General features: G+C 54.7%; 1 protein-coding gene across 1 annotated transcript in view; it reads left to right on the forward strand.

Moving 5' to 3' along the window:
• Positions 1 to 27,374, forward strand: part of ADAMTS14 (ADAM metallopeptidase with thrombospondin type 1 motif 14) — a 134,754-nt gene that overhangs the window by 55,174 nt on the left and 52,206 nt on the right. Inside the window, exon 4 of the mRNA XM_045291686.1 lies at positions 22,444 to 22,600. Coding sequence (XP_045147621.1) covers positions 22,444 to 22,600 — 157 coding nt within the window. The remainder of the gene's footprint in view (positions 1 to 22,443; positions 22,601 to 27,374) is intronic.

The raw sequence follows: 27,374 nt of genomic DNA on the forward strand, positions 1-27,374 counted from the left end.
TTGGGGGGTCACCACAACGTGAGGAACTGTATGAAAGGGCTGCGGCATCAGGAAGGTTGAGAACCACTGGTCTGGTGTGTGGTGGGATTTCTCAGCCACCTCTCTTTGTAGTTAACAATAGCGATACACAGGAAACGCGTGGTCAGACTCTCTTCTGCCAAGGAATGTATCCACCATCGCTGTTCTGGCCCGTGGAACGCTTCAAGGTGGTGTCCACGAGCTGGGCCCCTCTAGCTCCTGGGTTGGCCAAGCCCTGTCCCCCTCTGCCCTGGTAGGTTTTCTGCAGGATGCTTGTGTACGTTTGCATTGATGTGCAGTAACCCCCAGACGCCTTGTAGGACAGGGGGATGTGAGAATGAGCGGAGCCAGTGGAGCATCTGCCGAGCGTCTGTGGGCCCCTGAAATGCCCTGCTCTGTGCCCACGCGTCAGGACTCCACAGTCTAATGAAAGGCTGACTTGCTCTTGATGGCTGAAACAACACAGCCCCCACCAACCCTCAGGGTTCCGTGGAAACGCAGGGATACATAATGGACTCAGTGGGTGGTATGGGGTGGGTGCCAGGAAGAGGTGCTCAGGGAAGGCTTCCCAGGGAAGAGGACAATTGGGCTGGGTTTTGAAGATTAATAGGCGTCGTTAGAGCCAAGTGTCAAAAAAAATTGTGGCCATTCAAAAATTTAAAAATTGAAGTACATATAAAAAGTTGCCATTCTATCCACTTTCAAGTGCACGACTCAAAGACATTCATTACCCTCACTAGGTTGGGCAACTGCCACCTCTATCTAGTTCCAAACCTTTTCATCACCTCAAACAGAATCCGCATGCTCGTGAAGCTTAACTCTACAATCCTCCCTCCCTCCGCTCTCAGTAACCATGAACCGAGCCCTCCTCCTGGGGACGGGTGTGTTTGCCGTCTCTAGACAGTTCATTTCCATGGGGTCGTACCCTGTTTGTCCTTCTGTGTGTGACATTTCACTGAGCACAGTGGTTCCCAGGTTCATCCGCAGGCCCTCATTTCACGCTCCTGCGGAAGAAGGCCCTTTCTGAATACTGCACTGTGCCGATCTCTTCATCTGTTGAAGGACGCTCGGTGACTGAGAATGTTGCCGCAGTGGCGATGGGCCTGCAGATAACTGGTTTTGATTCCTGGCCCTCAGTTCCTTTGGGTCTGTTTCACACCTAGGAGTGGAATGGCTGGGCTACAGGGTAAGTCCACTACTTGCCAGTCTGTCTGTGGTAGCATTGTGGCTTGTGAGGCCGGAAGCTCTGCCATGGGTATTTCAAATGCCAGCAGTGTCACCCAACGTGAACAGGTTTCAGCGAAGGACCCGGCTCCCCACTTCGGAGGAAGAAGCCACTGGAAACCCTATGCCTAGCTTGGAGGCATTGCCAGATATCGAAAGCTTAAGCCAAGGAAACAGACAGACCACTGTCGGGCGGATTGGCACCATGGCTGCATCGACAGCCTGGGCACAGGAACAAGAACGAGGAGGACCAGGGCCGTGCATGCAGCATTTCCTCTGGATGGCACAGGCTTGCTGTGCTTCAGAGCCGACTGGATGGCGCCCAACAACAGCAACAGCATGGGGATCCCATGTTTACCTTTTTGAGGCACCACCAAGTATTTCCCACCGGGGCTGCTCCATCCTAGAGTCTCCCCAGTCCTGCACGGGGGTTCCCAATTCTCCACCCCACTCGCCAACACTCGGTACCTTCCTTTTCCTGGTCAGCGCCATCTCGGAGGCTGGGGCGTGGTAGCTCATGGTGGCTGGGATGTGCATTTCCTCGCTGACTAAGGCATCTGAGCTGTTTTCTCTTGAGTTTATCTTTCTTAGATGGTGGTGCAGCAGCTTAAGCATATTGACTGCTGAGCTGCAAGGCCGGACCTCCCAGCTGCTCTCTGGGAGAACGGCGAGGCCGTCTGCCCCTGTAAGGAGTTCCTCTCAGAAACACTAGAAGCAGTTCTGCTCCACCCTGTCGGGTCCCTAAGGATCAGAATCTGCTCGGAGGCAGTGGGTGGTAGACGGGTGGGTGTGTGCTCTTTGGGAAAATGCCTGTTCAAGTCCATTCTGGGGATCGCGTGGTTTCATGACGTACATTTTGCATGGAGGACATTGTATACCTTCTCAGGATTCGGTAAACAGCAAGTCACCCAGCTCCCTGGGGCGAGAGGGAGCTTAGACTTACTCCTGGAGCCCCAGGGACCCACGGAGGGGGGGGAGGCGTGGGGGGGCATGTGAGCAGGAGGCACTTGGGTCTATTTAGGAAAGGCAACTGTCTTTCCAGCTGAGATGCTGGTGGGTTGCTGGGGTGGGGTGATTGGCCTGCGACTCGTTGACATCGTGTGACAAGCGCAGGAGCTGGTCTGGGATCTGCTCCTTTGCCTCAGGGAGAGCGCATGGTCTGTCCTTGGGAAGTTCCCAACTCGGCCTTTCCACTCCTGACTTGGGGAGGTGGGAGCTGCAAGGCTCTGCTGCTTCACTCGGCTGTTCTCTGCGCACACATCTGGCTTGGCCTGTGGGTTGCCCTCACACATCTGGGAAGAGAGTTCCCCCACCCTCCCCACCCTGCCCCACCAGCCTCTCTGGCTCCATGGCTGTCTGGTCCATACCCTCCTCCCGCTCCAGCCTTTGCTCCTCCTGGTCTTTCCTCCTATGGGGCCTTCTTGCTCCTCACTTGCAGGAGGGGTGCCTCCCATCTCTACCACCTGCATCTATGTCCTAAGTCCTCCTGGGACGCTGCAGCAAAGCCCCACCAGTTGGATGGCAGTAAATGATAGTTCTGAATACGGGACGTGCAAAAGCAAGGTGTCAGCCAGATCAGCCTCCCTCTGAAAGCTCCAGGGGGCACATCCTTCTGGTAGACCAGGTGGGCCTCGGTTCACAGCTGCAGAGCTCCAGGCTCAGTCTCCACCTCCACGTCTGTATCTGCCCTTCTCCTCTTAGAAGGACACCACCATACAGTCTGCCCTGCCCCAGTGTGACCTCACGTAACTCACGAATGATATCCGCAAAGACCCTATTTCCAAACAAGGTCATGTTCACAGGTTCCTGGGATTAGCGCCTCCATGTCTCCTTTGACAAGAAATCGTGGACTCCTAGCGTGAGAAAGAAGAGCACTGAACGAGAGTGGAAGAGGTGTGTGCGGAGGCAAACTGGACCAAACTTAGCTCGAGGGAGTTCTAGTCTACTCTTCCAAGGGCTTTGGTTTTTTTAAAATAGTTTTACTGGGGCTCTTACAGCTCTTATAACATCCCACACATCAATTGCGTCAAGCATATTTGTACATACGTTGCCATCATCATTTCCAAAATATTTTCTACTTGAGTCCTTGGTATAATAAGCTCCTCTTTCCCCCCCACCCTTCCACCCCCGTGAATCCTTGATCAATTAGGTATTGTTATTATTTCATGTCTTAAACTGCCCGTTGTCTCCCTGAAACCCACATTTCTGTTATTCATCCCCTGGGGGGTGCTGTATATTCAACCTTGTGATGGGTTTCCCCTTTCTCCCCCTTCCCCCTTCCTGACCATTCCCCTATCCTCGTGATACTGCTACTCCCACTACTGTTCCTGAGAGGTTTATCTGTCCTGAATTCCATGTGTCGAGAGCTCATATTCGTACCAAACATGGATTTGCAAGGAAGATGTTCAAAGTTTTAAAACCGTGTTGGGACCAACCATTGTATGGTGATTAGTAGTATGTGTAGGGGTTGGGAGAGGAGCCCTGGTGGCATAGTGGTTATGTGTTGGGCGGCTGACCGACCGACTACAAGGTCAGCAGTTTGAAACCACCAGCCTGCTCCACAGGAGAAAGGTGAGGCTCTCTACTCCCATCAAGACTCATAGTCTCGGAAACCCACTGGGACAGTTCTACCCTGTCCCGCAGGATCGCTGTGCATTGGATTTGACTCAATGGCAGTAGTTTGGTTTTGAGTGAGTAGGGGCTGAGACCCCTGGATCCAGACTGCCTGGGCTGACATCTGCCTTTCACGTGCTTTGTGACCTGGGACAGTTGCCTAGCCTCTCTTGTCTTGGGAGCCCTGGTTGTGTCGTGGGTTCCCTGTTGGCCTGTGAACTGCAAGGTCAGCAGTTCAAAACCACCAGCTGCTTTGTCAGAGACAGAAGGCTTTTTGCTCTTGTGAATTGATAGTCTTAGACACTCACAGGGGCAGTTCCCCCTCTGTTCCATGGGTCTCTACGAGCTGGAGTTAACTCGCTGGCAGTAATTACTCCTCTTTAAAATAGTACTGACCTCTTGTAGTTGTCATTCTAGGAAGGGCTCAGCACACCACCCTCAGGATTCTTCAACTGCTGCTGCTAGTGGTGAGCATGTATTGGTTGTGTTGTTGAGTTTGGTGGTGAGTGGGGGTGGTGGCAGGAGAGAAGAGCAGGCCGAGGGGCATCCCAATGGCCTGGCTGCCACCCTAGCTTCCCTCTGGCCAGTCAGTTGGCAGGCAGCACCTACCTTAGTGTGGGCAGGGCTCGGGGGCCCAAACCTGAGACCAGGCTGCTGGTTTTTCTCCTTACCACTGTCTGACTGCTTATCCCAACCTTCATGCTGACAGTCCTGGAAAGGCAGGGTCTGAGGCTTGGTCCCCACGTGTCTTGAAGGCCCTGGCAGGAGGGGGCCTGATGAGGGCAGGCTTGCAGTGCCCCTTGGCACACCGGCCAGGAGAAGGACCCTGGGGGGCTCAGTCTCAGAGGGCCACATGTGCACATCGGGATCTTTCCCTGCGTGGCCCTCCTCCCCGCTGACTCCCCATCTGCCCGCCTGTGGGCCAGCGATGACAATTGGGTCAGGCACACCCACAGCCCCTCCCTGCCCTGGCACATCAGCTATGGCTCAGGGTGTGGGCTTGAGGCCTGCCTCCTGCCCTCAGCACCCCTTCCCCAGGCAAGTTTCTGCACCCCTGGCATTCACACCCTCTCTGAGGGTGTGACCCGATTTCACCCATCAGCTGTTCACATAACCCAGTTTTCTGACAGACACAACCCAAGACTCTCTCTGGATCTACTTTGTGAAATCTGCGGTGGTAGGATGAAAGCAAGGAATTGTCGATTTGGGGAGAAAGGCATATTGCCACCCACCCAGGGTGACCTGCTCAGGTGACTGAGGGTTCTTCCGTAGGAATGTGACCTACATGCAGTTCCTTGTTCTTTGTATAAAGCCAGGAAAACCAAACTCACTGCGGTTGAGCTGATTCTGACTCATAGCAACCCTGTCGGAAGGGCTGGACCCGGCCCGGTGGGTTCCTGAGACTGTCGCTCTTTATGGGAGTAGAAAGCCTCCTCTTCCTCCCGTGGAGCACCTGGTGTCGTCCAGCTGCTGGCCCACGCACAACCTGGCATGACTATGACTACTCCACCACCGCGGTCCTTTGTGCTGTTCATGTCAGACCTCCTCTAGGCCACCCTTGGGTGGGCTGGGGTGAGGGCCTGGGGTGGGCAGGACCCCAGCCAAATCCCAGGAGGCTGGCAGCCCAGGGTTCCCTGGTGTGTTAGTCTGGGTTGACTAGAGAAATAAATTCATAGACACTCATATGTGTATAAGAAAGAGCTTTATATACAGGAGCGGTTGAATATTGAGAAAACATCCCACCCACTCCAGACCAAGTCTGATATTAGCGTATATGTCCGATACCAATCTATAAAGTCCTCTTCAGACTCCTGAAACACATGCAATGATGCTGAATGCAGGAAGATCACAGGCCATTGGGTGGGAAGTCTTGTGGATCCAGTGGCATTGTAAGCATCTCAGCACTGGCAGGGGTCTCCACGTGGCTTCTCAGGCTCCAGAGGTCTGGCTCCATCAGCCTCTCTCCATGTGTCTTCTCCACAGGATGTCTTGCAGGGAGTGAGCTGAGAGAGTATCTCCCACCTCCAAAGAGGAATACAGGAGTTCCCAGAATCCCCAGGAGAAGGCCATGCCCACACAGAGGCCTCATTGGCTATATCCTGATTGACAGGCTAGACTCCACCCTTACACTCTTAATCCTCAAATGACACCAGATGATATAACTACCACACCTGTGCAGAGACAGGATTCTGCACTTACCCTCTTGGTAATGCCGTGGCGGCATCGGTCAGTCATTACTGGGTAGTGAACCACCCTGAAATTTAGGAGCATATCCACAGGAATGGTTTCGTCTTTCTTGCAATACTGTGGTGTGTTCCTGGTGGTGCCTGGTTCAGCTAGAGGGGTGGCTGGTCTGGCAAGGCTCACCTGCCTGGCAGTGGGTGCTGGCTCTAGGCTGGGCAGCCTCTGTTTTCCTCCGTGTGGCCTCTCATTCTCCACTAGGCAAGGCAGGCTTCTGTTTACTGCAGGCTCAGGGTAGCATTGCACTGGGCAAAGCTGCACACTGCCAGGCTGACACTTGGCAGTTAGGTAACATGTCGGCAGCATTCTGTGGATCAAAACGCGCCTCTTGGCCAGATGAGGTGTCCCGAGCAGGGAGGAACAAGGACATCTTTGCCAAGAAGCCTGCGGACAGGGACAGGCGGGACTGTGACAGCCCCTTGGCAGGCGTTCTTCATGTTGCCTCAGCCTCTGGGAGCCTCAGCTTCATCTGCAAAGCAAGTGTGCCTGCCTTGTGGCTTTTTAAGAAACCAGGCCCTCAAAGTGCTGTCACAGGGCCTGGGACCATAGCCCTCTTTCCCCTCTCACCGCCACCGGGTCAATGCCGACTCCTAGCAGCCCCCTGGGGGTTTCCGAGACTGTAACTGTTTACCAGAGTCGAAAGCCCAGCGTTTGTCCTGCGGAGCTGCTGGTAGTTTCGAACTGCCAACCATGTGGATTGCAGCCCTCCAGGGCCCCATAGCAGTGACCTTCATTGTTGTTATTATTGCTGAGCTCTTGAAATAAATAAGACAATGGAGCATAGACCAGAGTCAGTTTGTTCCTAGACCCTGGATGTCCAGTCCAATGCTTTTGCTCGCGATGCTCCCTAGATGACCCCAGCCTGTCCGTGCCTCTGTCTGCCCTCAAATGGAGTCTGGGGTCTGGGTCCTGAGTGTGTTTCCAGGCTCGAAGGCAGTCTGGTCTGGCAAGGTTTCACCTCCTCCCCGCTAGTCTGCCTGGGTGGCATGGTGGTTATGTATTGGCTGCTAATCTCAAGGCCCGAGAGAGAAAGACGAGCCTTTCTACTCCTATCAAGAGCTACCGCTGAGAAACCCACAGAGGCCGTTCTACCCTGTCCCGTGAGGTCGCTAGGCGTCGGCACGGACTCGAGGGCAGTGAGTTTGGTGTAGAGACGCCTGCCTGCTCTGGATCCAGAACTTCTTTATGCTGCGGAAGAAAAGCCCACCGCCACCTCCCTGCCTTGCCTCTGGGGTTAGGGCTTCCCTTCCAGCTAAGGATGCTGCCAGGGCTACTTTTGCTAAAGGAGGTGGCCTCTGGGCTGCCTGAGCCCAGTGAGTATAGTGGTTCTGTTTGCCTTTCCATCTGCCTCCCAGACGCAGCGTGAGAATTTCTGCATTCCCTGGCCTCTGCAGTGGAAAGTTCTCAAACCGCCTCCAGCCCTGGCCTTCTGTGTCCCGCGGGGGTCCCGGCCCTGCTGCAGAGCCCCATGCAATAATAAGGAGGAGGCTAAGGATGATGGTGGAGATACGGATGGTGCCTCTGTCAGTCCAGAGCGCTCCTTGTAGAACACCAGCCACTGCATCTTCAGATCCCCTTCATGTTAGGAGAACCTCCTGCCCCGAATCTCGGTCCAGCAGAACTGCCACAGCCTTGGGGCCCCGTTGTAGACGGGGGAGATGTGGCTGGGAGAACCTTTGAGACCCCTCTTCACTATTCAGATGGGGAACTCGAGGCTCAGCGAGAGGGAGGGAGGGAGGGGGAGAGAGAGAGAGAGAGACAGAGAGAGACAGAGAGAGAGAGAGAGACTCACTCACCCGGGATCATGGAAAAGTCAGAGTCCAGAGGGTTCCCCGGCCCCCGGATGGCCAGTCCAGTGCTTTCCTACGATGTCATGTGGCCTCTTGAGTCAGGGGCAAAGGACCGCGTGCGTGCGTGCGTGCGGGATGGAAGAGTCCTGGATGTGCAGACGGCTAGACGCACTCAGCTGCTTATGGAAGAAGACACACCTGGCACCTGGAATAAATGCACCCAGAAGCCCCGCAGCAGAAACTTCCCCCAAACTTCCCATTTACAAACCTGTGGGGCAGGTCGACCCTGACCCAGGCGGGGGTGCCGTGAGGTGGAATAGACTCGATGTCAGTGGCCTTGCTTGCTCTGCCCGTTGGTTTTGACGTACGCGATAGGAAGCCAAGGTCGCAGCCAGCCAACAGCCAGGGAGACCCGGCGGCCGTGGCAATAGTTTCTGAGTGGTGGATGGAAAAGCACTTGGTTCAGAGGTTGCCCTGTGTGTGCAGGGGTTCAGGGAGGGGATGGGGGATGCCCGGGAGACGTTGGACTTCCCAGGGCTTGCACCGCGCGAGGCTGTCTTCCCTGCCACTTACTTGGAAGGTGGTTAGAAAAGACAAGCGCACAGCTAGTGAGATCTGACACTCAGGGGAACCTTTTGACTTGTGTCAGCCTAAGTCCCCACTGCAGCTGCCCTTCCCATTGTCCAAATATCTGAGGGGGTGGGAGGGGCTGTGAGGCACACGTGACCTGTCAGGGAACATGGAAACAAAACCAAAAAGCCGCTCCAGTCTACCTGTCTTCTGCTTTCCCTCGCACAGCTGAGAGGGCCGCAGGTCCCTTTAAGAGACATGGTCGAAGGTGAGTGGTCAGTCAGGGCGCACGCAGCCAGGCCTCCAGGAAGCCACGTCCCGAGTGTGGCTTGAAGGCCGGTGTCAGCCTTTGCTTTCCCGTCAAGCAAATATTTTTATCTTTGATCTCTCCAGAAAAGTACTGTCCACTCTCTGCCCCAGGCCACCTCAGCCTGCAGCCCAGCCTCCTTTCCACCCCTCGGGGCTGGCAGGAGCCCCGGCTCTGAATTGCCTCCTTGGTCCCAAAGCAGCCAGCGTGCGTAGCCTGGAGGGCCGCTGGCCGGGATGTGCGGAGACGTTGAGACGAGGTCGCCTCGTAATTCATATTCCCCACATGGGGAGACTTGGGCAGCTCCTCATGATAGGCCACATTTGGTTGGAAAGCACATCTCTCATTAATGGCCATGCACCCGAGGGGGCTTGCACTGCAGGGTATTGATTCAAGGCGGTTTCCTTCTGCAGGCAGCCCTGTGCCTGATGGAGTGTGATATAGTTAAAGTTTATTGTGCCAACCTGGCTGATAAACACATGTGGGGTTAATTGAAGGGCAGAGAGATAAATGGCTCAGGGAGCTTCGCCTTTCTAGTTCTTGGGTCTCTTGCTTTCTGACGGTCGGACCAGGGTACAGCTGCCTTAGCCAGTTCCCTGCTTCAGCTGGCAAGGCTCACTTCCTGCAAGACATCCCCGAGGAGAAGCCACATGGACTTACCCAGATGCAGCCCTGGGTGCTGGAGCAGCTGTGTGGAGACCCCTGCCAGCGCTGAGATGCTTACACGTTCGTTCACTGATTCGGCTTTCCTCCTGCAGTCGGCGTCACTGTGTGTATTTTGTGAGATGGAGGAGGACTTTGTGGATTGGTGTTGGACATATGGGGTTAATGTTGGACTTGTGGGCTTGGGCAGCACTGGGTTGGGATGTTTTCTTGATGTGCACTTACCCTTTATTTAAAACTCTCTCTTATACATATGAGTTTCTGTGGATTTGTTTCTTTAAAGCACCCAGACTAACACAGAGTGCTTGTCCTGAAGCTCACATCTAGCGGGGGACAGACGGACATATTTGGACATAGAGCAGGGAGGAGAGTTTCGCTGGCCGTCTGAGCTGGGCCAGCGGGGGCACCGGAGGGCTCACGGCAGGAATAAGCTGTGGCGCCTGTGAGTGTGTGGGCACCGTGGGTGGGGAGAGGCTCTGCTGGTAGTCATCTTAGTCTGCTACAGCAGGTAGTTGTCCAGAACAGTAAGGCACGGCGGCCATTCGGATGCTGTACGTCACATCAGGGTATTTACCCGCTGTCTGGGCCCGCCTGAGCGATGGGGGTGGGGGGGTGGGGGGGAGGAGTCCCTTGGTGCCACTCTTCCAACTTCTAGTAGCTTGCGGCTGCATCTTCATGTGGTGTCTGACCCGTGCCTGTGTCCCTCTCCATGCCGAGGGCACCATTCTACTTTTGCTGGCCAGAGACCCCCTTTCTAAACAAGGGTGCATTCCTTTGTTGCTGGTAGATGTCTGTCTCTGTCTTCCTCCTTTGTGGGAGGGTCACCCTCCTCTAAATGCTGCTCAGGAGGGATTCGGACTAGGACCCACCCTACTCTGGCTCGGCTTCACTGATCATGTCTTTCAAGAGAGACACGCGTTTCAGGCGTTAGAATGTCAGCATGTCTTTTGAAGGGTGCACACGTGAGCCCCCTTCTCTCCTAGATTATGGTCATGGCCTTCCTGGTGGATCATTTTCCTAGTGGATTACGTGTTGGGCTGCCAACCACAGGGCCAGCAGTTCTAAACCAGCAGCCACTCCGAGGGAGAAAGGCCGGGCTTTCTTCTCCCGTCAAGATTGACAGCCTTGGAAACCCGCAGGGACAGTTCTGCTCTGTCCCAGGGGGCCCTCTGAGTTGGATTTGGCGCATCTCTGCCCTCTGCAGTCTCTCCTCCAGCAGCACCAGCGCTGGCGCTGCTGTGAGCTGCTGTCCGCTGGGACCCCATGGGACGAAATGCTGCCTGGTTTTGTGCTCTCTCCATACCTGGCTGGGGATCAGACTGCTGTGACTCATGCGGCTTTCATGCCAGTCACCCGGCCTTCCTTCCTAGTCTCTGTCCGTGGGGAAGTCCCAGAGAAAACGGTTCAACTTGCTAGCACCTGGCACACCTCCACTGACAGCGCTGAGGGGCATTGGCCGGCAAAGCAAGCTGCTCTCCTGCAGGAGAGGCTGAACTACCCCTCCCTCCACAGTCCTGGAGGCATCTTGAGATACCCCTGTCCAGAAGGCTCCTCTGCCTCACTTTGGGAGGAGCCGACCAGGCCCTGGGTAACCCTGGGCCATCATCCCGCCTCTTAGTCTGGCTCCTAGCCCTCATCGGTCCTGCCGCTCCTCGCCCTGTGCTCCCACCAGGCCCCTGTCGCTTCTCCCCAGCTGGGACCCTCTTCCCCAGATTGCCCTGGGTCTCCTTCACCTTCGGGCTTCGGCCCAGACGGTAGCTCCACAGGGACAGCGTCCGTAGTTCAGACGCCAGCCCCAGTGCGGGTCCTTTTCCGCCTGGCTCTGGCTTCCGTTTGGCATGCTGCGTTTTCACTCACGTGTCATCTGACTCACCCCTCCGGAGAACGTTAGCAACGCTCCCAGCAGGGGGAGGAGCTTTTGGCCGGGTCCCTAGCACCAAGCAGGGCTGGCTTCACAGTTACTGGAGGCCCCAGCAGACGACTGGCCATGGGGGCAAAGGCTGTAGGCTTGCCTGGGACTCACGGTCACACCATGGGTGTCATCTAGTTCCATGGATTTTTCACAGATGGAATGCTTACGAAGCGGCCTGGCAGCCCTTTCTTCTGAGGTACCTCTGGGTAGATTCAGACAGTCAACCTCTGGGGTCATAGCTAAGAGTTTTCACTGTTTGCCCTTTAAAAAAATGAACGCATGCCAAACCTATCGCCGCGGAGGTGGTGTTGACCTACAGGGACCCTCTGGGTCAGAGTAGAACTGTTGCGGAAGGTTCCCAAGGCTCTAAATCTTCATGGGAGCAGATGGCCTCACCTCTCTCCACGAAACAGTGGGTGAGTTCTCACTGCTTGACCTTTGCGCCACCAGGGCTCAGAGTTGAAAGAAAGAGGGCAGAGATACCCGAAGAATGTGACGGGAGTGGGCAGTGGTCCCTGGAGGGGGACGTGGTTAGGGGTTCAGGTGTCTGGGTCCCCACCCTTTCTATTCCCCTGTTTTCCGACCCCCTGCCCATCTTCTGAAGGAACCCCTCCTCTCCTTGCCCTTGCAGCCCGCAGTCACCTTCAGGCTCCCAGGACAGGCCTGCCCTGTATTCAACCTGACAGCAGGTGCCTGGCCTGCACGACCTCCTTCCGGGGAGGCAAGCTTGAAAGCAAGGCCAGCACCCTGGCGCCCAGCTGATGAGGGGCAGGGCCCGCGGGACCCTTGCTGCTGGGACTCTGTGTGTGTATGTGGGGGGGCGGGAGGCCCCTTTTATTTTACGGTGCTCCCTGCTGTTAGCTCAACCCTAGGTCTGAGCATTTGAGGGTCTTCTGTGATCCAGGCAGAATCTTCCTTGAGGCAGAGAGCTAGCTGCTCCTTAGGTTATGGCCTGGCAGTCTGCACAGACTCCTGGAGCGCGGAGCTGCTTCCAGTCTTCTTGTCCAGAAGGTCTGCCCGCTGCCAGAACCTGGGGCTAAGCTGGCCTTGCTCCTAACCTGAGTGTGGTGGGCCCGGTGGAGCCAGAGGGGAAGCCTTCCCTGCTGGCTGGCTATAGGGGCTGGGGAGTGGGGACTGGAGTTGGCCGCAGGCCTGACAAGGTCTGCCCTGCTCTCTGGCTGAGCTCCAAGCTGGGGATTTGTAGCAGAAACATGTCTCTAAGCCAGTGGTTCTCAACCTTCCTAATGCCACGACCCTTTCATACAGTTCCTCTTGTTGTGGTGACCCCCCTCCCCCAACCATAACATTATTTTTGTTGCTATGTCATCACTGTAATTTTGGTACTGTTATGAATTGGGCGACCCCTGTGAAAGGGTCATTTGACCCCCAAAGGGGTGGAACCGCTGCTCTAAGCACTTGTAGTATGAGGCCCTTTCTGCCTCTGGGCCAGGACCTCTCCCACTCTGGGGTGGGTAGAAATAAAAAATGAGCACCCTTTTTTCGGAGTCCCTGGAAGGTTAATCCACGTGGCTGCCACCGGGAATGTTGGACATTTGAGTTCATCCCCAGGTGCTGCAGCCCCTCCTGAACGCCCCCTCCCCCCCAGGAGCTGGATTCAACTGACTGCAGTGATGAACCTTTACAAGGTTTGCCCACCTCTTTGAAGCCCTAAGCAAGTCTGTCCTCACAGCGCCAGAGGATGGATGGATTCAAGTAATCGCTGCCAGTGCAGCCACAGCACTTGGCTCACGCTGTGGGAGTGGGATGGTGGGGTGGGGTGTTGTCTCTTCTCTGCACCATGGGCTCCCAGCTGGGTCTGCGCCGCCCGCTACGCAGCAGATCACACCCCAGGCTGAGCTGGCTGGGGTGGTTTTGGCAAGTCCCCATGGGAGTTGCCCTGGGTGGGTCAGGAGGGGGTTGAGTGCTGAGACAGACAGCACGTAAGGTACAAGTCACAAGCGGTGCAAGTCTGCTGGCCTCGGGGGCAGCTCTTGATGGAAGAGTGGGAAGGTTGTAACCCCACCTGACCCCGGCCCGCCTCTCTCAGGCTGTGTACTAGTCTCTCATACCCGTTTCCTGCATCCTGAGAAACCAATGCAAGTAAGACTCTCGAGTGTTGCTACTACTTGCTCATTTAAGCATTTGTTTTTTATTTTTATTTAATCATTTTATTGGGGGCTCTTACAGATCTTATAACATTCCATACATCAATTGTATCAAGCATATTTGTACATAAGTTGCCATCATCATTTCCAAAACATTTTCAACTTGAACCCTTGATATCAGCTCCTTTTCCCCCCTCCCTCCCGCACCCTCTCACCCTTATGAACCTTGATCAATTTATTATATATTGTTATTGTTATTTTGTATCTTACACTGTCCATTTTCTCCCTTCACCCACATTTCTGTTTTTGTCCCCCTTGGGGGGATGGCTATATAGGCAATCTTTCCATGGGTTCCCCCTTTCTCACCCTCCCCCCTCCCTGACCATCCCCCTACCCTCATGGTATCACTACTCCCATTAATATTCCTGAGGGCTTTATCTTGCCTGAATTCCATGAGCTCTTATCTTTACCAATGTGCGTTCTTCTGTCTAGCCAGATTTATAAGTTAGAACTGGGTCATGGTAGTGGTGGGGAGTGGTGGGGAGGAAGCATTCCGGAACTAGGGGAATGATTTGTGATTCATCAGTGCTATACTACACTTTGGTCGAATCATCCCTTCCTTATACCACTTCTGTAAAGCGCCTCTTTTAAGAAACCCGGGTCGCTCTGTGGGTTAAGTATAAAGTGGCTAACCACAGGTCAGTGGTTCAAACCCACCAACCTCTCCAAGGGAGAAAGATGAGGCTGTCTGCTCTCATAAAGACGTACAGCATTGGAAACCCTATACAGAGTCATTATGAGTCAGAATCTGCGTGATGGCCGCGGGTGAGTCCATCAGTTGAGCACCCTAGAGCAGTTTCCCAGCATGGGCGGTAAGCTCCTGGGGGTGGGCGGTGGGGGTGCGATGCTGGAATGATCTGGCAGGGCTTCAAAAGCAGATCCCCAAGCCCAACTGTCTGCCACCGGCTTGAGACCAACACAGCGGATGACACCACCCTTCACGTTTCCAAGAGCGCACTCTTTCCTGAAATAGAAAGGCTTGTCTCTCTCCTGACCTTTCAGTGAGCGACCCAACTGTAACCCTCCACACCACCAGGACATCTGCAGAAGCAGATACCTACACTTTATCCTGGATCGTGAGCTATAATACACACACACAAAGATTAATTAATTGCCAGGGAGGTGCTGAGTGACTTTGTTTTCTTTTCTGAAAAAGAGGCAGTGGGCCAAATAATTTTGGAAACCTTTGTGCAGCATTTAGAACCATGGTTCTCAGCCCTGGCCATACATCAGCATCCTGTGAGCCACAGTGAGAAAATTCTGATGCCCAGGCCTCACACCATGACGATTCTGATTTCATTGGCAAGGTCAGCAGTTCAAAAGCACCATCCGCTCCTCAGGAGATAGATGAGGCTTTCTACTCCCATAAAGAGACTTGGAAACCCAAAGAGGCAGCTTTGCCCTTCCCCACAGGCTTGCCATGAGTCAGAATTGGCTTGATGGCAGTGAATTTTGTGGTTTTGGTTTGGGGGCTGGCTTTTGAGTTTTGAAAATTCCTCAGGCGCATCCCAGGGTGAAAGCCATGGTGTGTCCTTTTGGCAAAGTTCCCTGTGGTACGTCGTGTTCAGGACTTCACCTGATCTTCTCGTCAGCTCTTTGGTTTCAGGTGTGGAAACTGGCTTGGAGCAGGAAGGGGGCTTGCCTGGGCCTGACCCCCATGGACAGCCTCTTCCACTTCCCCAGGTGGCAGGGAGTCTGGGGGTGGAAAGGGGGGTTGCCCTGGGTTTACTTCTCTCCTTTTTTAAAAAAAAGGATCATTTTATTGGGGGCTCGTACAGCTCTTACCACAATCCATCCGTCCATCCATTGTGTCAATCACATTTGTACATCTGTTGCCATCATCATTTTCAAAATATGTTCTTTCTACTTGAGCCCTTGATATCAGTTCCTCATTCCCCACCCCTCTCCCTCATGAACCCTTGATAACTTATAATCCCCCCATATCTTACACTGACTGACCACTGTCTCCCTTCACCCACTTTTCTGTTGTCCATCCCCTTGGAGGGGGGACGGTGTTATATGTAGATCATTGTGATCAGTTCCCCCTTTCTCCCCCCACCTTCCTTTACCCTCCTGGTATCATACTCTCATGATTGGTTATGAGGGGTCTATCTGTCCTGGATTCCCTATGTTTCCAGGTCTTATCTGTACCAGTGTACATCCTCTGGTCTAGCTGGTTTTGTAAAATAGGATTGAAGTCATGGTAGTGGGGGGCGGGGGAGGAAGCATAAAAGAACTAGAGGAAAGTTGTGTGTTTCATCAGTGCTTTACTGTACCTGGCTGGCTCTTCTCTTACTTGTGACCTTCTGTGAGGGGATGTCCAATTGTCTACAGATGGCCTTTGGGTCTCCACTCCACCCTACCCCTCATTCACATCGATATAATTTTTTTGTTCTGCGTCTTTGATGCCTGATACCTGATCCCATGGACACCTCATGATCACACAGGCTGGTGTGCTTCCATGTGGGCTTTGTTGTTTCTCAGCTAGATGGCCACTTGTTTGTCTTCAAGCCTTTAAGACGCCAGATACTTTATTTTTGATAGCCGGGCACCATGAGCTTTCTTCACCACATTTGCTTATGCACCTGCTTTGTCTTCAGCAATTGTGTTGGGAAGGTGAGCATAATGTTTAATAGAACAAAATGTTCTTGTGTTGAGGGAGTACTTGAGTAGAGGCTCAATGTCCATCTATTACCTTAATACTAAACCTCCAAATATATGTACATAGATCTATTTCCCTATTGTTATATATAAATATATTTACATATGTACATGGCTGTATTTAGACCTCTATAAATGTCCTTTGCCTCCTAGTTCTTTCCTCTATTTCCTTTTACTTTCCTCCTGTCCCACTCTCATGTCCGGCCTTCATTCAGGTTTCAGTAATTCTTCTTGGCTACGTTGCACTTGATCATTCCCCACCAGGCATCGTACGCCCTCCTCACCATTGATTTTAGATCACTTGTGGTTCCCTTGACTTCTCTCCTTCTTGAGACGCGATTCTCGGGCAGGCTGGTGATAAAGGACTCCCTGCTCATTGTCCAATGCAGATGTCCTCTGACCTTCCCTTTGAGATAAGGACAATAACAGAAATGTGGGAACACACCTCAGGGCTAAACACGCCACCAGCTGCTGGGGGTGGCCGCTCCAACCCCTGGCAGACCTGTGTGTGCCGCAGTGGCGGCACTGTGCTTCCGTGGCCGGTTCTTCAGAAGCACACCTCCAGGCCTCTGGGAGCTGTGCTGGCAGGGCGTGTGCTGGCCTCTTGCACCCCCTCGGCACTCCCACAGTGCAGGAAGTTGCTTAAATGGTGTCACCCACTTCCTATCTTCTTTTTCACCTTTAAAGGGACATGGCTGCAGTCTCGCTTTCTTAGCCTTCAGGACACCCAGACGGGGGCCGTTTTCTCAGGGGGTTCCTCTCCTTCCGGGTGGAGGAGGCAGCAACCAGGCCACGGTGGGCGATGTCCAGGGCAGCAGGGGTGCACAGTGGACAGCCCTTGCTGATGGGAGGGGCGACATCCATGCTCTGTGTGTAGTGCTTTTTCGGAGCACAAGGTTCCTAAAGGATGGCATGATTTGAAAGTGGTAGAGCCAGAATTTGAACCCAGCAACTCTGGCTCAAGAGTCTCCGTGTTTATTCCACCTGCCACAGGCACCCTGGTGGCTACTGGACCCAGGTTCATCGGTTGGGACCCACCAGCCCCTCCTAGGGAAAAAGATGAGGCTTTCTGCTCTCTTGAAGTGTTACAGCCTCAGAACCCCCGGGGGCAGTTCTGTTCTCTAGGGTCACCACGATCCAGAATCCACTTGATGGCAGTGAGCTTTGGGTGTGTTCCCACCCCGCACCCCCGCCTGCCCATATCTGAGAAGGCTCAGTTAGTTACCTTTCACCCAGGCCCTCCCTGGAGACTGCCCAGGGGTCTCCCAGCTACCTGTGCCCTAAAGAGAAGACTGTGCCGCCTGCTGTCTCTCTGGGCCTGTGGCCTGTTCTGCTGTGTTTGAGGTGCCCCTGTGCGGTGTGCTCCTGTCTGTCCCCAGGGCTCTGGCTCCGTGCTAGTCAGCTCCCAGACTTTGTTTGGCTGGGGCCAAGGACTTGGCAGCGCAGCCCCGGCCTCAGGGCTTCTGCAGCAGGTTTGCATTAGGGGGACTCTTGGCCTCCCAGGTCTCCTCCTGAGCCGCTTCGTGGAAGTGGCAGCTTCAGCCTCTGCTGCATCTCTTCCTGCGTCCCTGCCATCCTGCGCATGGGCGGTTTCTGTACTCGCTTGTCTGGCTTCCCTGTGTGTGCTCCCTCCCTGCATGCAGCTTGTTTCTACACACGTGTAGCATTCCCACGTGTGCTGTTCGCATCCCTGGGGGCCGTGTCCTCTCCCGGCCTGCATGTTGATTTCATGCCTCTCTCTCCTCTCTGTGCACAAGTGTCATCTCAGCAGCTCGGTCGTCTTCCTGTGCAGGTGCTGCCTCCGCATGTTGTGTGGGTGTGGCCTGTGTGCCGTCTCCATGTGCGTTCTTTGCACATGTGTCACCTGTGCCCACGTCTATCTTCCCTGCACATGCATGTCATCTCCAGATACTGGCCGTCTTCCCGGGAGTGTGCGATCTGCACGTGCATGTATCCCTTCTTTGTGCTGTCTTTGCATGTGTGTCATGCAGGCCATATGTAGGCCCATGCAGGCCATATGTAGGCATCGATTCCAGGAGCGTGTCTCCTCGGCACATGTATTTTCTCTGTGTGTGGCGTCTTCCTACATGGGGGCTACCTCCGTGCATGTGTCACCCGTGTACACGCAGGTCATATGTGTATATGCGTGCCATCTCCACATGCCTCCTCTGCACATGTGCATCACCTCCACATACGTGTCATCTCCAGTGGTGCCATCTATGCACATGTATGACATCTACACTTGCGTGACCTCTCTGCCCATGTGTGCCGTCTCTGCACAGGTGTGTCATATCCGTGTGTGTGTGTGTGTGTGTGTGTGTGTGTGTGTGTGTGTGTCAGAGCACAGGCCCTTTTCTAGGAGTCCGTAGAATGTAGCAGTGTGGTCTTGGCACAGAGGTCACTATCCTGATGTTTCGGGGCCCAGCCTCAGCCCTCCCCAGGAACTCTTCCCTCCCTCTGCGGGCAGGCACTGGTGCACCGCTCACCCTTCCCGCACGCGCAGGGCCAGGTCTGACTTCCTCACCTAAGCTTCCTGGAAGCAGAGGTTGGTCTTTCTCCCCCCTGGCTTCTCCCAACAGCCCCGCCTGCAGCAGATGCTTCATTAACACAGAGCTGTCTGGAGTGGGGCTGAGGTCCAGGCCACCTTGAAGAGCCCCTCACACTTGGAATGCATTAGGTCTATACAGTGCTGCTCTGTGTTTTCAGCAGAAGGAACCCAGAACCCCCGGCCCTGCTCTTTCCTCGAATTTCACGCAAGCAGCTGGGAAATGCGAGTGCTGTTTCTGAGATGGAGAAGGGGTTCAGGGAGGGCAGGGGCTGGTCCAGGAGTCAAGTCAGGGGTTCTCCTCTCACGTTTGGGATGCCCAGTGGCGATACTGCCAAGACTCAGGTGATATTTTGCTGTGGAATCACACATGGAGGCAGAGGTGGCTGCGTGGTGCCGGTGCTCAGCTGCTGAACAAATGGCTGGAGGTTTCAATCCACCCAGAAGCCCCCCAGTAAAAAGTCCTGGCTATCTACTTGGGAACAATCACCCCATGACAGCCATATGCAGCACAGTGAATTAGAGTCCCTGGCAATTGGCTTTTTGATATGCGGTCAAGGTCAAGGATGTAATTGGAGTCTTGTTGGCAGATACATGAAACCTTGAGCCGTGGAGTCAGGGAGTCTCTGGGTAGAGCCTGCAGCGAGAGGAACTGGGTAGGACCAGGGTAAAGACAGGATCGCAGTCTTTGGGCACATGGAGGGTGGTCCTGATGAGGGCAGGGTCAGGGAAGGGGAACTTTAGAAGCCCAGCTGGGTGGGTAGGGGTGAGATGTGGAGGCATGGACCAGAAGGCAGAGAGTATAGACAGCTCTGCTATGGAGGGAAACAGAGAAATGGGGCGGTGGCTGGACAGGGGAGAGGGAGGGAGTTTTAAAGATGGGAGAGGCTCCATCCAGTGTGCTTGTAGGGGGATGGGAGCAGTCCAGGAGTGCAGGGGAGAGGGCTGAACCCCTGGCAGAGAAGGGTGGCCCCAGCCACAGGACAGAGGGCACAGCTGTGGGATGTGGGAGAATAAGGAGGCTGCCTGGCCTTGTCTGTGTGAGCCGTTTTAGAGAAGTGCAACAGACGTGGCAGGGAAGAGCACCCCGCAGCAGGGAAATGGGTGGATGGTTGAGGCATCTCTGGGAGAGTAGGCTGGCAGGCAAGGGGCTGAGAGTCACGCCTTCCTAAGAGAATTGTTATGCAAATGGGCCATGCAGTGCACTGGCTGAGAAGTGGGGACTAGAAGGGGTGTTGGGGATGGGATGGGATGGAGTGCAGGGACAAGGGGAAAAAAAGAAAGTAAGAAAACCCCAAGGGGGAACCGGGTCCGAACCCTAACCCCCCCCGCAACCCCCCAACCCGAGGTTGCTGAGGGCCGTCTTGCTTTTCTGACGGTGGACCGTTTTCAAGCAAGATTTGCTGGACACCTAGGCCCTGATGCGGGACAGCCGGCCAAGCGTGGTCTGTGGCAGTAAAACCCTCATAATGGAATTTCCAGACTATGTTTAGACTGAAGAATGTGCTCTCCTTGGGAGGTGGTGGGCTGCCTGGACCCTCCGCACCTGGCTCCATTGGACCACCATCTTGAATTGGGCTCTCCTGTGCCAGCTGTGAGCCAGAGCCCAACCGGAACATTTGACAAAGGTCAAAAAACCTTTCCCAGAGAACCTGCAGCCAAGTGCCCCTGGCACCTGCCTAAATTTCAACTGGGGCCCTAGGGCTCCTTTCTCTCTACCTGACTCGGCCCAGATGGAGCCTGGGCTTCTGCTTGTCCATCAGCATGTGTTCTGACCCTGGGTGAGGACCGGGCTCTCTGGGTGGCATTCTCCCAGGGGGGTTTGTTGACTCAGTGGAGCCTTGCCTCTCCATTTACGCATCAACACATGCAGTTTTAAAATAAACACAGATCCCCACAGATCCATACCAGTGGAGAAACGATTCCAGCTTTGGTGGTGTCGTGGTTATGAGTTGAACTGTGACCCGCAAGGTCAGCAGTTCAAAGCCAGCAGCCGCTCCCTGGGAGAAGACAGAGGCCACAGGGCAGGTCTGCCTTGTCCTGCAGGGTCGCTGTGAATTGGCATGGCGAATTTGGGTTTGGGGCTTTCAACGGACGTGACACTAGCAGTCGATAGTCACCTGCTGACAAACTGAGCTGGCTCAGAGACAAGGTGGTGTCTATGGCAACAGCTGCCTCCCTGGCTGTCACATGCCTGGGACTGCACGCTGGCCTTGCAGGCTTCTCTTGGGAGGAATTGGGGCCAGAACGCCTCCATCAGCAGGGAGTGACATCTTTGCAGTGGACTGGATGTGCCCAGACGCACTGGATAACCCACATAGGTCCCTTCCCCCGTCGGGCATCACCCCAGCACTAGTTGCTGATGCGTCCATTGCAGCTCGTGACGAGCCCGCAGGAGTCACGGGAGAACTGTGCATGGTCAGGTTTTCCCCCAGAGGTGGATCGCCAGGCCTTTCTTCCAAGGTGTATCTGGGTGGATTCGAACCATCAGCCTTTGTGTTAGCTGCCAGTTCCAGCAGCCCTGTGTACCACTGAGACAGTCCCATCAGCCACGCACCTCCCAGTAAAGACTGCCTGGAGGCAGGTGTAGGAAGGGCCTCTAGGGAAGACACCTTCTAGTCCCATAAAGGTCTTAAAGGCTCTTCCTAAAGACACAACCTCACACTAGACTGAAGGGGGGCGCGGGTAAAGCCACGGGCATCAGGTGGCTGCTTTAGGGGGCAGGACAGCTTCTGTTCATACAGAGAAGGTCCAATAAATGCACAAAAACCATTTCTACCTTCACTGCTCGACGCCCACAGCTGCATCCCCAGTGCCTGGAGCGGTGGCTGGCACAGCAGGCATTCAATAGGTATTTGTTGATTGAGTGAACCAATCCAGCAAATATTTATCTGAGTGCCTATGATTTTCCAGGCACTGTGGGAGGTGGGCTGGCTGTATTAGCTTACAGAGATGACGTGTATCTGTGTGAGCAGCTGTGCCCATGTCCACACGCATCTGGGTTTCACACACAGGTCCCTCTGGTGACAGCCCTTCATCAGGCGCTAATTACACCTTGGCTGGACTTGGCCAGGGTGAAGTTTTTATTTCCAAGGCTAATATTTGCCTTTTAGGGAAGGAAATCTTTTTATGCAGGCAAATAATTAGGTTATAAACAAATAGAGTCTGCACCCGGGCTGCCGTCCCTTGGCTGGTTGGTCCCTGGCACACACTCGCTATTCCTCGGTGGGGTGAGTGTTTATGAATGCAGTGCTCACGTGTCCACTTCCCTGTGTGTGGACACACGCACGAGAGCCGTAACTCACAGTTAATAGTGTTCCGTGTTGGAGTCAGAGGCCAGCACGCACCTTAGAGACAGTTAGCCCTTGCTGCTAGTTTCTCCCATCCTGGAGCTGGAATGTGGTGCTCACGTGTGTGTGTGTGTGTGTGTGTGTGTGCATGTGCGTGTGTGTGTGTGTGTCCCTGATAGCAGGGACTCCTGCGCCCCACCCCTTTGGAAACAATGAGGCCTTTGATGGAAAGTTAGCTGGAACCCCAGGCTTGGGGGGCAGTGAAAGTGGCCTGCCATGCTGGAAAGGGAGGTGAGTTTCCGTGCTGCTCCCTGTCCTGCTCCCTTCTTGGTCTCAGCAGAGCCCCTGGGCGCGCTGGTGGCGTACACAAATACTCCTCTGTGTGCCTGCTGCGTACTCACCCGTCTTCTCTCTCCCCTGCCACCCTTGGCCGCCCTGCTTCAGGCCGGCCTGATCCGCACGGACACCTCCGACTACTTCATTGAGCCTCTGGAGCGGGGGCAGCAGGCGGAGGAGGCCAGCGGGAGGACGCATGTGGTGTACCGCCGGGAGGCTGGCCAGCAGGAGTGGGCAGAGCCGCACGGTGACCTGCACAATGAAGGTAGGCTCGGGGACCCACTCGACTTCTGCCCACACCTCCCTCCGGGTAGGGCGTACACAACTTCTGGCCTTCATTTGGCAACTCCAAACCATAGGCCAGGAGCCCTGGTGGTGCCGTGGTTACAAAGAGGGTTGCTAAGGACGAGGTCTACAGTTTGAAACCATCAGCCGCTCCTGGGGAAAAACATGGGGCTTTCTAATTCCGTAGACAGTTACAGTCCCAAGAACGCACAGGGGGCAGCTCTACCTGTCCTATAGGTTCTCTATGAGATGGCGAGGAGTTTGGTTGTTTTTGTTGAACATCAGGCTACTCAGAGCAGAACCTCCAGGGCAGTATAGAAAGCTTAATCTTTTGCCCAAGGAGTGGCTGATGGTTTTGAACTGCTGACCGTATGGTCAGTAGCCTAATGCATAGCCACCATGCCGCCTGTCCCCATGTCTTGGAATAGACGAGATGGCAGTGAGATTTTGGTTTGGATCCTCGGGCTGTAGGGTCTCTGTGAATTGGAGTCCACTGATGGCAGGGGACCTCTTCTCCTCGTCTGCTCCATGGGCCTGGCCATGGGGACCCACTCTTCTAGCTGAGGAATTCCGGTAAGTTTCCAGAGTTCTATGGCCGGCTGGAATCGGAAGTCCATGGAGTCACCTGTGCCCCTGGAACTCTGCTCTAGGGGCCCCTGGAGTTCTCTGAGGGCCTTAGCATTGCTTTGCAAGGCTATTTCTGAGCCACGGCAGATGGAAGAGTGGCCACAGTTAGCTCACGCCTATTAAAATTGTCTCGACCCGCTGGGGGCCCAAGAAGGAAAATCTCAGGGCATCACAAAGAGACTGGCCAGTGTGTGGTCATCAAGGTCAGCTTTGCAGTCAAGAGACCATTTGGAAATCATGGCCCCAACACAGATGGCTTTGTGGCCCCAGGCAAGTCACTTACCATGGCTGCGCCTGCTTTCCCTAATGAGTGAAGGGACAATGGTCACTGTCTACCTGGTCAGGCGGTTGTGTTTGGTGGGGGCAAACCTAAAGATGCTAGCATGAAGCTTGCATGCGTGTACACGGTCCCTGATGCCTGGGTGCTCTTGTGGCGGACAGCATCCTTGCCACATTGATTCAGTGATACTCCCTCACCTTTCCACCCCATGGTGCACAGCAACACGGGCCTGCTGGGACGGGGGGTCCGCTGAGGACAGGGGGTCCCTGCACCCCAGACCCCCGTCTAGGAGCTGGCACACCCAGGGACTCGGGACTCATTGCTGAGAGAGCAGAAGTGGCTTAGAGGGGATGCTGGGCCTGGGTTTATGGCCAACTTCACAGTTGGACATAGCTGTACCATGAAGCCCCCTCAGCCTAGAGCAGGTGAGAGTGCCCCTTGGACCGGCTGGTGGGGAGTGGACCCCACCCTGACGTTGGGACCCTGGCAGGCTTGGGCCTTGGGTGAGGGAATGCCTGGAAGCAGTTGTCCCCAAATGTGGTGCCTCCTTTGAAGCGCCAGCTGCTCTCTCAAGTGTCACTAATAAGAGAAGTCACCTCCCCCTGAGCCCTGGGGGGCTTTGATAGGCCTGGGGTGGGACGAGGGCTGGGGAGCCCAGGCTGACTTCATAGGCTGTCTGATCGGTCTGGTGGCCAACGTCCCCCATCCACCCTGGGTCACTCTGGGCAGATGCCAGCCCTCCCTCCCCTGGGTTTACTTTCTTTCCCCCCAGCTTTGAATCCAAGGGCCGTAAATCACCCCATTGGCGAGAGCCTCTGTGGAAGTCCAGCTCCCAGCTGTGACCCTGGTGGCAGCCACCTCACCTCCTTCCCCATGATGGGCCACAGGGAAGACTGACCCTGAGCTGGGTGGAGGTGGAGTCCAGCCCCATGCCAGCTCTCACAGTGCTGCCCGACTCAGGGAGTCCCTACCTCACACTCTGAGCAGCTCAGATTTTTTTTTTTCCACCAGTGAAGAAATTCTTAGCTCTCCTTTGAGCCTCATCCGAACTGGGAGAGAGGTTACGTCCATGTTCACTTCTGGAAACCGCAGCCACAGCCATCCCCGACCCCTCACGGCCACTGGTGTGTCAGGCCTGTACAGTGGAGCCCAGCTGGATGCCTCTGTGGACACCTCCTTGGCCCTGGAGGTGATGTTCCCAGATGTTCTCATCTCCCAATGCTACCGTGTCCTTCCTCACCCTATGACCCCATTAACCTCCTGTCCACCCTCCATGCCCTTTCTGAGGAGGGAACTGGGTCAAACGGGGCCTGTGCTCCCAGGCCAGAGTTCCGGTTCCCAGACCCCAAGCTGCTCACCTCAAGAGGGGCGCAGTGCCAGGGCTGCTGCTCTTTATTATTGAGACCCAGCTCACCTCACAGAGAACGCAAGCCAGCAGTTCAGCTCTTTGGAAGTGTGTCATTCTGTGTTTTGTTTTTAGGGCATGCACAAGGGCAAGAAGCCATTGCCGCAAAGAAAGAAAGAAAGATCATTCCAGAACATTTCTATTACATCCACCATCTTCTTGGGACGGTTAAAGTTGTGTGCCAACGTGGCTGGGTCATGATTCTCAGTGGATTGGCAGTTATAAAGAAATGTGGAAGTGTGTCATTCTGTGTTTTGTTTTTAGGGCATGCACAAGGGCAAGAAGCCATTGCCGCAAAGAAAGAAAGAAAGATCATTCCAGAACATTTCTATTACATCCACCATCTTCTTGGGACGGTTAAAGTTGTGTGCCAACGTGGCTGGGTCATGATTCTCAGTGGATTGGCAGTTATAAAGAAATGTGGAAGTGTGTAACCATGTGGCCGGCCACATGGTTACATAGCTCTAGCCCATCAATGATGAGATCTGCTGTGAGCAGCCAGTCAGTTGAAAGGGAGTTTCTCGGGTGTGTGTGTGTGTGTGTGTGTGTATGTGTGTGTGGCCTGCTTCCAATCGATGTGGACATTCCAGCCCAGCTCCCTGGAGTTTCACGTTATTTGGATTCTCCGTCTGACTCATCTCATCTGACTTCTGGCTCTTTGGCCTTGAATCAGTGGCCTGCCATATTACCTGCTGACCTGGGATTGTTAGGCTCCACAGGCTATGAGCCCTATTGCCTGCCAACCCCGGGTTCATCAGCCCCCACAGCCAGCAACCTGCCCTCCTGCCTGCTGCTCCTGGGCTCACTGCTTGTCCCTGCAGCTGTGCAAATCAGGGGAGGCCTTCAGACGGACACGGGACCCATGGACTGGGCACTGGCCAGCCTCTCCAACTGTGTGAACCATTTCCTTGAGATAAGTCAGCTTCGCTGGGCTCGCTTCTCTGGCGAAGCCATGCCAAGACCCTTACTGGACAGTCACTCCCATCTGCCCTCTCCCCAGTCTCTTGCCAACCACGACTCCACTGGCTGTCTCTGTGGCTTTGTCTCCTCTGGGCATTTTGTAGATAAGAAGGGATCTTCTCGGGGAGTTCTTTCACTGAGCAGAATGTTCCCAAGCGGTATCCCTGCCATAGGGTACCAGCACGCCTTCCTTTCTGTGACGGAGTGCTATTCCACGGTGCAGCCACAACACCTTTTGCTTATCCATTCACCAGGGCATGAGCGGCTCAGTCATTCCCACGTTTGGGCGATTAGGAATACCGCTGTGTGAACAAGGGTGTGTGGGGACATGTTTGTACTTCCCTTGGGCATATACTGTGGGTCATATGTAGCTCTGTGTGTAACTTTTTGAGGAACTGCCAAATGGTTTTCTAAAGTGGTACCAATTGTTCACATCGGGCTGCTTGGGCGGGCACATTCCAAGCCTCTCAGCACTACCAGCTGGTCCTGATGTGCCCCAAGGGCTCCCTACTTCTGGCCAGAAGGCTGAGAGACATAATGGGGAGAATGTGGCTGGGATGCGCCCAGTGTCTGCGACTGATGTCAGCAGACTCCCTGCCCCTCCCTCCCAGGTCCCTCCACGGCTGTGTTGAGGGTGGACGGACCACGTGGCTCCCTGAAGGTGGTGGTGATGGGGAGAGCAGACCTGGGTGTAGATTCTGTCCAGGTAACGGGCTATGTGACCTGGTGTTTTGGTTTCCTCCATCTGCCCTAACGAAAATGCCTCTAGTGGTGCTTTTAAAGGAACAGAGATGTATTTGCTCGCAGGTCCAAAGGCTGGGAGTCCACATTCAGGCAGTGGCTCTGAGTTTCTTTCAGCTTCTGTAGCCCGGTGGCAGTGGTGGCAGCGGCAGCGGCAGCGGCAGCCCTCGGTTCCTGAGCCCTTGTCCTATGGCGGAACCCCCATCCCCGCCCCCACCACTTCCTTCTGTGCCATGCCTGCTCTCTTTACAACTCAGAAGTGATTAGGTCTTTCGGGCACTGCCTACGTGGTAGGGCCTTATGAACAGAACAAAAACTCAATTCCCAAGGGGGCTGACATTCGCAGGGATGGGGGTGAGCACATATTTTGGGGAAACCCAATTCCATGCCTGACTCCCTGAACCTCCCTCCTGGCTGACCCAGCAGAAAGGGGGCACGTTGAGTGTTTATTTCATTTGTACTATGCTGCCAGCCGGTAAAAAGAGGAGGCGTTCTGCCCCCGTAAATAATGACAGCCAGGCAACCACAGGCTGAGCTACCTAGTCCCGTAGGCTGCAAGTCTGGAGTTTATCCTGTTCACATGTAGGGTGGCTGCTAATTCCTTCTCCCTACTCCATGGAGCGAGCCTGCTTCCCCCCTCCCGAGGACCCTTCCCCATCCCAGGAATCGGTCTCAGGACCTTCTGCCCTCTCTGTGGACCCAGATGTCAGGGCACTGAGTGCCGGGTGCACTGCAGAGGGC

Source organism: Echinops telfairi, unplaced genomic scaffold (assembly GCF_000313985.2).
Source record: "Echinops telfairi isolate 266 unplaced genomic scaffold, ASM31398v2 ScPeMD7_70;HRSCAF=299, whole genome shotgun sequence".
NCBI classification, from domain to species: Eukaryota; Metazoa; Chordata; class Mammalia; order Afrosoricida; family Tenrecidae; genus Echinops; species Echinops telfairi.